This window comes from Epinephelus lanceolatus, chromosome 3 (assembly GCF_041903045.1).
Source record: "Epinephelus lanceolatus isolate andai-2023 chromosome 3, ASM4190304v1, whole genome shotgun sequence".
In the NCBI taxonomy this organism is placed as follows: domain Eukaryota; kingdom Metazoa; phylum Chordata; class Actinopteri; order Perciformes; family Serranidae; genus Epinephelus; species Epinephelus lanceolatus.
In genome coordinates this window covers 35,157,410-35,170,857 of record NC_135736.1, presented here as the reverse complement: position 1 = coordinate 35,170,857, position 13,448 = coordinate 35,157,410, and the positions used below count along the sequence as shown (strand labels likewise).

General features: G+C 43.9%; 1 protein-coding gene across 7 annotated transcripts in view; it reads left to right on the top strand.

Annotated features, from left to right (window-relative positions):
• The window catches only part of sh3pxd2aa (SH3 and PX domains 2Aa), a 140,720-nt gene that overhangs the window by 16,915 nt on the left and 110,357 nt on the right, over positions 1 to 13,448 (top strand). For all 7 annotated transcript variants that reach the window (XM_033623480.2, XM_033623478.2, XM_033623477.2 and 4 more), the window contains exon 2: positions 5,958 to 6,038. In XM_033623480.2, the coding sequence (XP_033479371.2) occupies positions 5,958 to 6,038 (81 nt within the window). The remainder of the gene's footprint in view (positions 1 to 5,957; positions 6,039 to 13,448) is intronic.

Genomic DNA, 13,448 nt, shown 5'->3' with positions numbered 1-13,448 from the left:
TTTAGAGTCACCAATGAACCTCGCTTGCATTTTTTTGGACTGTGGGAGGAAACCAGAGTACCCACACAAAAACTCCGCTAACACAGGGAGAACATGCAAAACCACCCCGGGCTGATCAAGGAACCCTCTTGCTGTGGGGCCACAATTCTAACCACTGCACCACTATGCTGCATATAAGCACTAATTGAAAGTAGAGCTGAGGCTGATCGAAAGTCATTAGTTTTGCAGGTATTTAATCAAAAACAAATATTTGGGAAAAATTAAAATTTGGACCTGATGATAACGCTAAATGTTAGATAAGGGATCAACAGTTACAATCCATCCGTAGGGGGGAAAAAAAGTTAAGGGATCATCACTGAAGTCGACTGACTAAAGGACACTGCCATCCATAAAGCCACATGCTACTATGGTGGTGGAGATTTTTTAAGCTCTTCAGTATACTTTTTCGTATCAGTCTTAAAATATTTTTTATTTGTAGGCTTATAGTACACACTCTGCGCTGCACAAATGTTACACACAAACAGGCTCTGACAAGTGCTGGGGCAGCCCCTCTGTTCCCTTGAGGCATATCTCTCTCAGTCATTTAGATAAGTTCCCATCAGTGTTGACTGGTATGCAGTAACAGCATAAAGATATTTTGGGTGTTTATACTAGTGAAGTCAAATCTGGCCTTTCCACAAAGCTTTAAAAGCTAAGATGAAGATTCGTGTGACGTCAGGTCACTTCAGACACCAGTTAACTCACTTTTCCATGTGTGCCCTTTCAGTTTTCTGAAATGTACGCTAATTTCTTTAAAAGATGCTTTGTTAATGAGCACTAAAAGTCACAAAGACACTTGGAAACATTGCTGACTGTGGCAGTAAGCCAGTTTTTGACTTTTGTGATTCTTGTGACTCGGTGGTACCCTGGGGAGCACATTTTCATAGCAATAAATGCCAACACTAATCGCTGTGGTGACACCCTACCGTGCTAAGAACAAGTTGTCAGTGTAGTGTGACAGTCACAGCTTCTGGATGCCAGTAGCTGTGTTTGCATGGGAGTGAACATACTGGGGTGGCTCCTCGCCAGCAGCAGCTGAGCCCCTTCCAGCAGCAACAAGGCCTTTTAACCCTCGGCTTTGTTGTGGAACCCTTTTTTGTTTCAAGCTGCTGCCCTTCTTACGTCAACGTCAGGGTCTTTCACTTGACCTCATTCATCTTGGCTCTGCTCTGGAGGCTCTTGGCAGGTACAGAGGGTTGGAGTGACAGTATAAGATCAGTCAGAAAGATGGAGCCTGCCGGAATAAGGAGCAGGAATACCTCACCGGGGAAACACATTTATTTAATCTGAATGCTATACAAGAGGCAAAGTCAATCGTTTCTGTGTTCACGGCGGCTTGATGCTAAGTGGATTTCTATTTGCGCTGTGTCCGGGCCACTTAGCTGGAATTCTTTGGCTGGGTTACAACATCTTGTTTTATTGCAAATCACTTCATAATGGCTATTTCAGCTGTACGTTGAGTACATGCCAGATGTATACAGCTTTGAAGTGCTTAGTATAAGATATATGGTAAACCATAGATGCTTTTTGTCTACGTTGCTGTGATCTGGCAGCAACGATGGGAAAAAGGCAAATCTATGTCATGTGTTAATTAAAAAACATGATGTTGTATTGATGAACACCAGTCAAGAATAAAATCCCCCGTTACCAAGTTATTTATTACACTTGTGGAATCTAATACCAATTTTCTGTGAAGCTCTCAATGGCTGACACTCATCCATGTCCAGTCACCTGTACAAAAGTTTGAGTCTGTCCTCACCAGAAAGACAAAAGCATTTGTTTAAATGCTTGAATACTTGGATATTTGAGTTTTCTTTGAGGCCTCTTGTAGTCATGCATCATATCTCAGAGGCAAAGGTGGAAGTGGCTCAACATCTCAATACTTTCAGTGGTTAATTGATTAATGGTTAACCTTTGACATCCCTAACCACAATGCTACGAATGACCTAAACTATATGTAGTAGAGCACATTATACTCACCAGAGATTCACCTAGCTCCCGCTCCTCAGGCAACTCCATACATGTGCTTGCTGATTAGTATATGAATAATGGGGTGACCTTCATTGTAATTAAATGCAACTAAGATCAACCTTTCGTCTGCATTTGCCAATGTTCCAGGCTAGGATTAAGACTACCACATCTACTTGCATCAAAGCCCACCTCTTGCTTGATGTATTCAGCTGCCTGAGCCAAGTGGGACATTTAGGAGTGGTGCGACTCCACACCTTGCGCTAAGAAGTTGAGAATATTAGAATTTTTATGGTGTTTGAAAACTGCTAGAAAAAGCAACATGGGGTGCAAGAGAGGAGTGCACACCAGGCACGACGTACCATAGGAAAACAATGATTTTGCTGGCAATGTGGTTTTAATGACACGTCTCAGTGTGACTGGGGTCTTAGATTAGTTGCTGGAGGCGTACCCAATAAATTGTATACTCAGTGTAATGTCCCCTTCAAAAGCTTTTAATCCTAATGTCGTAACTTATCCACATGAGTATGATATCCAGAGCCTTTTTCTGAACCACTGTATACCAGCAGATGAAAGACCCAACCTTCTCTTAACGTCTCTGATGAAAAATTCCAGGCCTCTGGATGTGTTACCTTGGTTATCTATGTTTCATTAGATTAGACATGATGGCAGCATCACTTACCTCCTCTTGACGGATAAATGGACTCTGTCTCAATCTTATCAGGCTTCTCAGGGTTGCGGCATTGCTGGAGCCAAGGGTAAAGGCCAGCAGGTCATTGTGCTGACAAAGGAGGGATGATGTCACCATCTATCCCAATGTATCAGCCACTGACAGATTTATGAGTGCTGGATTTATGAATGTTCATGTTGGGGGAATTGGTCTTGGGCTGTGTGAGCATTTGCTTGTTGGTACTACTGTATAAGAACATGCCGTTGCAATCAGTTTGTTGGCATCTGTTATTTCAACGAGTGCTGGAAGGATTGTCGGAAAATTATTGCCAATGTGATTTAATGATCTTTTGTCATTTATCAATCAAAAATGACAAACATTCATGAGTTGCAGCGTCTCAGATGTGGGAATTGGTTTCTTTAAGGGATGTCATCAGTTCATCTGTTAACCAACATTTTTGACATGCCGGCCTATAGGTTAATTTTGCTACTCTACAGTTTACTGCACTGCACACCACTCAGGTCTGATGGAAGCTAACATTAGCTAGCAGTGTCACACATGTGGTGATCACCATTTGTTAACCTGTCCCGACAGTATTGCTGTGGGTACATTGTGGTCACCCTCTGGTCTCCCCTCAGGGTCGCCCAAGTGAGTAATTTTGAGCCGCAAACCCTTTTAGCATTGTTAGGGACTGTTAGCTCTGTAAGTGTCGGTATAAGCACAGCTACTGGTGCTAGCATAGTTTACAATGCTAAAGGTTTTTGTGGCTCATAATGAAGCTACTTGCACACCAGGGGATTACCTGGGGAAGACTAGAGGGTGGCCACCACTTTTCTATATTGATGCTGTAGGCCTACTGCCACTGGGATGGCATAACTAGCGGTAATTGCCAAATGAGTAGTGCTGCTAGCTAGCTACCACCCAACATGGCTAGTTTGCAGTACAGAGTGGTCAAAGCTTAGCTAACCAGTGGAGACCAGAAGGTGGGAAGTGGGCTCTATGTCTCCAGCGGCTGTCTGTCACAAAGCTAACAGGTGAAACAAATAAAAGGCAAGACAGTCAAAACACAAAACATTAAAATTTCACCCTCTCTAAACAGATAGCTCTGCGAAATGAACTACTAAAACTGGGTTAATGGAGCTCTGGACTACAAATAGAGGCCTCTTGTAAACAGTGATTACTACACTGCCTGGCCAAAAAAAAAGTCACCACCAAAAAAAAAGGTCATACACTCTAATATTTCATTGGACCGCCGTCTTTAGCTTTGATTACGGCACGCATTCGCTGTGGCATTGTTTCGATAAGCTTCTGCAATGTCACAAGATTTATTTCCATCCAGTGTTGCATTAATTTTTCACCAAGATCTTGCATTGATGATGGTAGAGTCTGACCGCTGCGCAAAGCCTTCTCCAGCACATCCCAAAGATTCTCAATGGGGTTAAGGTCTGGACTCTGTGGTGGCCAATCTATGTGTGAAAATGATGTCTCATGCTCCCTGAACCAGTCTTTCACAATTTGAGCCCGATGAATCCTGGCATTGTCATCTTGGAATATGCCCGTGCCATCAGGGAAGAAAAAATCCATTGATGGAATAACCTGGTCATTCAGTATATTCAGGTAGTCAGCTGACCTCATTCTTTGAGCACATACTGTTGCTGAACCTAGACCTGACCAACTGCAGCAACCCCAGATCATAACACTGCCCCCACAGGCTTGTACAGTAGGCACTAGGCATGATGGGTGCATCACTTCATCTGCCTCTCTTCTTACCCTGATGCGCCCATCACTCTGGAACAGGGTAAATCTGGACTCATCAGACCACATGACCTTCTTCCATTGCTCCAGAGTCCAATCTTTATGCTCCCTAGCAAATTGAAGCCTTTTTTTCCGGTTAGCCTCACTGATTAGTGGTTTTCTTAAGGCTACACAGCTGTTCGGTCCCAATCCCTTGAGTTCCCTTCGCATTGTGCGTGTGGAAATGCTCTTACTTTCACTATTAAACATAGCCCTGAGTTCTACTGTTGTTTTTCTTCGATTTGATCTCACCAAACGTTTAAGTGATCGCCGATCATGATCATTGAGGATTTTTTTCCGGCCACATTTCTTCCTCGAAGATGATGGGTCCCCACTATCCTTCCAGTTTTTAATAATGCATTGGACAGTTCTTAACCCAATTTTAGTAGTTTCTGCAATCTCCTTAGATGTTTTCTCTGCTTGATGCATGCCAATGATTTGACCCTTCTCAAACAGACTAACATCTTTTCCACGACCACGGGATGTATCTTTCGACATGGTTGTTTAGGAAATGAGAAGCAACTCATTGCACCAGTTGGGGTTAAATAACTTGTTGCCAGCTGAAAGATAATCGCCCATGCAGTAATTATCCAATAGGAGGCTCGTACCTATTTGCTTAGTTAAATCCAGCTGGCGACTTTTTTTTTGGCCAGGCAGTGTATTTATAAACCCGTCTCGACAGTATTGCTGTGGGTATAATGTGTCCACCCACCGGTCTCCCTGCAGGGTTGCCCCAGTGAGTAAGTGTCCCGATTTTGAGCCACATACTCTTTTAGCATTGTTAGCTACTGTTAGCTCTGTCAGTGCCGTTAGCAGTATCAGCACGAGTACTGGTACTAACATAGTTGACAATGCTACAAACCTTGCTCACCAGGGCTACCTGGGGGAGACCAGAGGGTGGCCACCACTTTTCCATAGCGGTGCTGTAGGCTAACTGCCACTGGAATTAGTAGCCAAATGAACATGGCTGCTAGCTAGCTACCACCCAGCACACCTGGTTTGCACTGCAGAGTGGTCAAGGCTAACGTTAGCTAACCAGTAGAGACCAAAAGGTGGAAGTGGGCTTAATGTCTCTGCATGTTCACAGCTATCGGTCACAAAGCTAACAGGAGAAATAAATAAAAGGCAAGATCGTCAAAGCTAAAAGCATTCAAATTTCACGCTTTCTAAACAGATAGTGCTTTGAAATGAGGTGCTAAAGCTCACTGAGTCAATGGAGCACTGGACTTAAATGAAAGGCCTCTTGTATATCATGTCATTTCACGTTTTTTCCTTAAAAATTAACTGGTAAGTTACCGGCTAAATGGTGTCGGACCATTGAAAGCAAAATTAACTGAAACTGACATCCCTAGTTTCTTCATATCAACATAGTTTAATATCTGGGTTTTGCACTTTTGGCTGGACAAAACTAGCCAGTTAAAAAATGAAATAAAAAATAAGTTGGGGCCCAGCTTCTAACTTTCTTCTGCCTTTCTTCTCTTGGCAGGTATATCTCATCAATGTCACCTACTCTGATAACACCTCGCACATCATCTACAGAAGATACAGCAAATTCTTTGACCTACAGGTAATGTTCCATCACTCATGTTCCCCCCCTGCATGCTCCTTACGGGGCGCGTTTGCAGAGAAATCCCTAATTACACTGATGCCGATGTATTTTGAACATGTCAACCCTGTGAACTTGCAGCATTGTTTTGTATAGATTAATGTGTATGCCTTGTGACTGTTCACTGCCACTGTGTCTATGCCCATGTTCTCCACACCTCGTCGCCTCAGTGAATCAATGTGTGTGTTAGTAATTGGTCGGGGAGCGGGGGAGACATGGTTTGTATCCCTCAGCCTCGTAGAGATACAGCAATGCAGCGCATCTCTCCCTCTCTCTCTGCTCTCTTTATATCTCCACCCCTACTTCTTGCTCTTCCTCTCTCTCATCTAATCTCTGCCTTACCCTCAAAACGTCAGGGAGCTGACAGGCCTTTTTTATAGTACAAGCAAGAAATCCACATGGAAGTCAATTTAATGTACCATGCTTTATAGTGGGTCGCTGTTTGATTCTCCAGTGTGGGCTGCTCTGATTGGTGGGTTCTTTAAATATAGTCTTATACGGAGGAGGTCTTTTTCTGTTTCTTTTTTTTTCACTTGGCTCAGATGCTTTTCTCTCATGTTTAAAGTGTCGACTTCTCTCTTCGGGACTATTTATTTTGGAATGGAGCAGGAGTTGCAGTGAAAACCCTGCCCTGTGTCGCTCAGATTGACTATTCCATACTGAGAGAATGTTTGTGTGCATTTATGCGCCTTGCACCCTCGGCCCACTGCAAGCTGATACCATATGTATATGGGACCAGAGGTCTCTGGGTCACCAGTAAATATGAAAGGCCGTAGTGAGAGCATTACAGGGGGCACATCTCAATAGCCCCAGTGTGCTTGGCCAGCAGGAAATGATGTTTCAATCAGTGGAGGAAAGGTCCTTTCTGAAAGGTCCCATTGATAACCAAAGGGGCAGTGTGAGGTGGAAAATAGACGCCCCCCTGCAACTGATTACTCGTGGAATAAAAGACAGAGGTAGAATAATAAACATGCTCCTCCGTTCTGGAAAAGTCAGAGACATAGGTGTGGATTTGTGTCTTCCTCCCGGTATTCAGCCCCGTAAATTGCCTGGGAGGAAACTAATGAACCTTAATGGTTCATGGATGGCTTGGCACAAAATCACTCCCAGTCAGCAGCAGCAAGATTGATTTTGTTAGCTTTGTCAGATGGCGCAGGGCAAAGGTCACCCAACTTGGTTGATGCTTTATTGAGTTGTCAAAGAAAGCGGCTCTCACACGGCCAAAGTTTGGCAGAGTTTGGCCAAGGTGCTGATAAGTGAGCTCTATTGTGCAAAACCCAATGCTACATATTTATAGGATTTACCAGATGTCCCTTTTAAACCATACTGTAATATATCACCACCAGCACTTCACTGCTCACATCTTACTTTGCCTGGTTCCTTGATGTTTCCATTTGCACTGTGACACTCATGAATAAAACTTCCACTGGCAATACTGACAGGCCGGCTTTCTAATGCTCAGTAATCCTCTGTCTCTGCCGGTATATGGGCCGAAAGTAAAGTTCTCTCTGCCAGCCTTTGAACTTGCCAGATGCCTTTGATGGTCCTGTTTGATCCCATTGTTTTCAGAGCAACCTGGAGCCTCTCCTGTCCAAACATTTATCTGGTGCAGAGACCCTACTGCTCTCAGCAGCCCCACTAACCCTTAGGGGAGAAAAACATGGATGGCCGGTCTGAAACCGTTGGAGAGCGCTTTAACCGAAGCTTTGGCAAAGATCGCAGAGGATTTCAAGACTGTGTCCTAGTAATAACCAGAACAGGCTGTCTTCCTGGAAACACACTAGCATTGGTTCTGGGCAGTCGAGAATGAGACGGGCCACAGATGTTGTTTTGACCGACTTTATTTAGGTTTTGTCCCCAAAACTGACTCTTTATATTCTACGTAGAATACACGGATAATTAAAAATCGCACACTTCGATATAAGACACACACACGAAGAGTCGTATAATGCATTGGATGTAGCACTGACCATGCAGTGTTTGTTCGTCTCTGTCTGTAGCACCTGTATCAGCCTTGCACGTGCACATGCTTGCCTCCTGCCAACACCTCCTGGAAAATAATGAAATTTAATGGATCCAGTCACGTTCCAAAGTGCCTCTGCCAGCATGACGCCAGTGATGTAGAGAATGTATTAAGGTAAAAATAAAAGGAGCCATATTAGTGCTATTTAGTGGCCCTCTGTGAAAAAGAAGTAATTCACGGCTAATAGAATGAATATATTAATGCGAAATGTAGCCAGAATTGCCCTCTGGGGAGCCATTTTGTCTGTGCACTTTTATTCAGTGAGCTCACACTGTCCACTTATTTGGGGGAAAAGTAGCAGTTCTCTCTCTGCCGTCCTTTACCATTGTCTTTCCATTAGTTCTTTATTTGACGGAGGTTTTGGGGGCTTTGACTTGTTTTATTAGTGGCCCTTTGTTACTCGAACAATCGACGTACCTCAATTACATGCAGGGAATGAAGGAAGACAAAAGCAAGTCAAGAGTCTTGTACACATGTGAGTACGACATCTGAACATACAGTTTATACTAAAGATAGGTATTTAGAATAATTCCCTACTAGTACTTATTAAATTATTACAGAATACATGAGGACTCACAATAGAATATTTATGTCAAGGCTTTAATTAGCCTATTTTAAGCCATAAATTCAAAGTTTACATAAGAAAAAAACTGTTACGTAGGTTAGACGCAGCACTGAAGGATCGTCTCTGAGCTCCTATCCTTTCAGTCAGTCAGACGTCTGCCCAGTTGGCATAAGCTAACACAGCAGCAGCAGCAGCAGCTAACATCTGACACTGAGCTATTTAACGATCCCAATAAACTGTCACAGACACTGAAACGGCACACACCTATTGAATCAGCGTCGTCGGTGCCTGTCAGTGAGAGAAATCAGTCTAATTGTCAGTTCAGCTCTGTGCACAAGAAGAGAAATAAAAAGTAGGAAAGCAAACTAATGGCTAAAGTCAAGGGTGTGAGATCAAAACAAACTTGTCATATTTGGTAAGATAATTTTTTTGCCCATTGAGCTCTTAAGCAGAAACGGTTTGAAATAGTTTCTGTTGTTGTTCAAAAATAAATATGCTTTGTTCTTTATACATTGGGTTGTATTGTTAATGTGCTAACTGGCTAACTAGCATCTTGAATCCAACCTGCCCTTCTTTTGGTTTCCCTCTTTGGACAGACTACTATGGAGAGTTATTACCTCTAACGCAGGTGCAGAACGTACGTTGCAGCTGGCTGCTGGCTGCTGTCTTTTCGGTGTGTTCAGCAGCTGATGACACAGGTGACGTGAGGCGATGCAACAATCTGCTTTCATCGCTGCTAGTTCTTTGGTATTAGTTTAGTGTGTCTCAGCCTCAACAGAGTCTGGTATTGGGTTACAGATTTGTTACACTGGCATGGAGCTCACACTCTTGTAGCACTACTAGTGTCTCATAATAAACACAGAGTGCGACAGCAGGGCAAGGATATATTAAAAAAGTTCAGAGTCAGGTTCATGGGTTCGATCCCCAGATGGGCCACTGATCCTTTGGGCAGCAGTAGTTCAGTCCGTGGGGACTTGGCTTTGGAACCAGAAGGTCACCTGTTCAACTTCCCTTACGGACAGAAATACAGAATGTGGACTGTTAGCTGGAGAGTTGCCAGTTCATGCTACCAGGCACTGCTGAGGTGCCCTTGAGCAAGACACTGAACCCCCAGCTGCTCGGGGCGCTGGTCCGTGGGTAGCCCCCTCGCTCTGACATCTCTCCATGAATGCATGTGCAGGTCCTGTTAGTGCATGCTTCTGTATTTTCAGACCAGTGTGTGTGTAACGTGGAAAAAATAACGAAGTGAAAAAAGTGAATTTCCCCTTGAGAGACTATAAAGACTAATAAAGGAAAAGGAATGCTTCACATGTGGGACCTTTGGCGGCATTTACTCTACATGTTGAATGAATAGTGACGTCCAAATCAAGAAAGAGTACTCATGCCCATCCCTAAGTACCCAGAACACTGCATGCCTTAGCTATTAGCCCTTCCCTGTTCTTTTCCACTAATGAACAGCTCATCTTCCTTGTCAGGATGTAACCAGCTCTTTCTGGCTGCTCTGCTGTGCTCTGATGTGGTTTTGTCTCAGGCAGACTAGTGAGTCAAACAGTGTGTCCTTCTGTCAGAAGTCGACTGCCCAAGTTACTCGTCGGAAGGGAGGAAACTGGGACAGGGAGTGGAGCAGGGCGGCTGGAGGGAGGAGAGGAGCAGTGAGGAGTTAGAATAGGATGATGGTGATTGTTGTGGTGATTATGAGGCAGAGGAGGACAGTGATGAAAGATATGAAAGCGATGATGATAATGAGAATGCCAGAGACACCAGTGATGCCGATGACTAACATTGAGGCTGTTGATGGTGACGGCACTGATGATGCAGATGGGAGGAATGAAAGATATTGTGATGCTGTGGGCTTCTTCAGGGTCACTTATTACAAAGACTCCTTCATTAGTGTGTTTCAGGATCCTCTGAGGAGTGGGTGATGTGCCCTGGGTGTCCTTGGGCCCCGAGCGAAGTTGGTATATTTAAAGCTGCGGCATGGCTCACCATTTGAAGGAAGGACACGCTCTGACTCAAGCTTTTTACGAGTCTTTGGTTTGTATTCTGTCCGCACGCGCTCACACAAACCCTCTTTTCTTTTTCCAAGTCTGCCCTCGTATGAGCCTGCCCAAAGCTACTGAATATTTAGTTTGGGGAGATTTTCATGTTGCATCTCTCTAAAATCCCTTTTTTTAAGTGTTTAGTGCATCTTTGAAGAACCAACAGACAATATTAGTCTGGTTTGCTCACAGAGTCAGTCTCAAGGTCGATATCCAGTCCTTTCGGAAATAGCTTCACGGATGCTAGCAGCAGGCTGTCAGCACACGGCATCTTATATTCAGCGCAGAAAATTATACAGTAGCTGTGGTCAAAGCGCTTAAAAGGAAGGTCACTGAATTGGGAATCTCTAACCTCTAAGTGGGCCGTCTGATGGAAACATATGTCTAGACCACAAGGTATTATCGGTATGCCATCCTCGAGGATAAATTGCTGAATAGCCAGGCCACTCGATCAGCCTCTTTGTCCTTGAGGTGTTCTGTGTGGACATACAGTAACTCAGCTGGATGAGGGAGCCCATTGTTTCAGGTCGAGGATAAAGGACTGTTTTATTTTATTTATGTTTGTGAGAGGGTGAGGAGAGTGGGAAACATACTTTTTAGCCCTGTCTGGGAGGCAGAGGAAGGACACCTACACGCCAAACACAGGAACTTTTCTTGTGAGTTACAATCGGGCACTTGACAGGACGGCCCGGGCCAGGTCCTCACTGAGTTGGGAGCAGAGGGGGGAAAGTATGCAGTGTTTCCCACAGCCGTTGTGAAGGGATCAGGAGAGTGGGCTAAATTTAGGATGAATGAGCACAGTTCAGCCGTTTGTGGGACATTTCCACGGCTCAGGAAAGTTAGCAGTGTGACTGTGAGGTGACTGGGACACATTCAGGGAGTCGGAGAGACAGGAGGATAGTGTGCAGAGTGGTTGGAGGAGACTTGTGAGATTGTTGGCACCAGAAAAGGAGGCATAGTTTGATAAAAACTGATAGGAAGATCTAAAAAATACTCTAGAGAGAGATGAGATTGTTTTTGTCTCGGTCATCTCAATCTCAATCATTGTGGCACAAGCCTCATTTCCACACCCACACTTCACCATAAATGAATGTAAAAACATCCTTAAACATTGCATATCGATGCTCGTGCTCCTCCACCAGTCATTCGACCTAAAAATGACAAGAAAATCAAAGCAAGTGCAATTTCACCGATCATGTCACATCGACGAGGTTCTTCACGATGCCAGAGCAGCTGTCGTTATGCGCGGCTGTGGATATCTCTGGCGTCCCTACCACTAATTCATCACATCTCTGCAAACCATCGTCACGGTAAAGTCTGAATCATCATGATGATTAAATGTCAGAGGGGTGATGAACGATGCATTCGTAGCGCTCATGTTGAAACGGACTTTTTAAAGTGCTTCGAAAGATAAAGTTAAATGATCACTAACAGGGAGATGAATGTAAATGAAAAGTATGATGACATTTATCACTCAAATAATTTGAAATTCATTCTATAAATGCGTCTTTGATTGACTTTTTACAGAGCACTGTGCATAAGACACAATCACTGAAATAACTAAAAACAATGTTAACCATCTCTCAAGTTGCATCCTGTTCTCCCATGGATTCATTCAAATTAGCCTCGTCCGTGGCTCGAGTGTGGGGCTTGTTTCATGCATTCAAACAGCTCCACATAGTAGGCTATTGCCAGATCACGTCTTCTGGCGTGAAATCTCATAAGCCAGGCACATTTGAATCACTTGAAGGAGATGTTAACTGGACACTGACATGCATACATCAAGACAGAGTTTTGTCACACAGCACATCTCAAACTGAAAGCCTCCTATTCATAATGATTTACGCTGAGTGAAGAAACAGATTCAGAACACCAGCGTAACAAGCAGTCAAACGTGTGCTGTAGTTGATCAATACAGTGATCACTCTAAAGTTAGAGGCTTTGCTACATTGATGCCATATATTTATATGGAGCGTGCGGAGAAGAGGCGAAGCACTGTTCCTCTCTGGGCTTGTGTTCTTTGTATTGAAGTGGAGAGTTCCTCCCAGTGACAGCTTCTGCATGTAGGAGCATGAAGGCCGAGGAAGACGCGCTCGGAGTTCATGAAGTGTCTGTCATTGTTTCCCTATTGAATTCTGAAGAGGTCACAGCATGTTTAAGCATCTATTTTTTATTGTAGAGTTATTGTCTTCTATGCATCTATATCTTTCCTCTGTTACATTCATCCCTGACTCCTCTTGTGACTTCTGCTGGTGGTGATCATCATATATAATTACATACAGTATATTAAACAAACAGAGTATATATATCCCTTCTTTGCTTCCTCTGTTTACACTGCTGCCTGTTATCTGGAGACGTATGTGGCAGCAGACAGACGTTCACTGTTGCTTTCTATCCGTCTGTCTTGTTTTCTTTGCCTCTCTTCTCTCTGCTCGGCTGGACAGCCCTCATGTTTCTGTTCAGCTCAAGGTCTCCTCCACCCGAAACAGGATGGGAAGGAGAGTCGATGAAAACTTTTTGAGCCCTTGCGCTCCTGGATCTTTGGCAGCTCTGCCTCACTCTGAGCCTTGAACAGAGAGGCTGCTCAAGGTTTTTTTTCCTTTTTCATTACATTTCCAGCTAAGCCTCTGCTGCCTTTGTTCACCGTTTGATAAATCACACAGTACTTATTTTATACTCCTGCTGTGTGTCTTGTTCAGAGAGGGCAGGGGTTGTGTTTTCTGCACGTGTGGATATTGAGCACA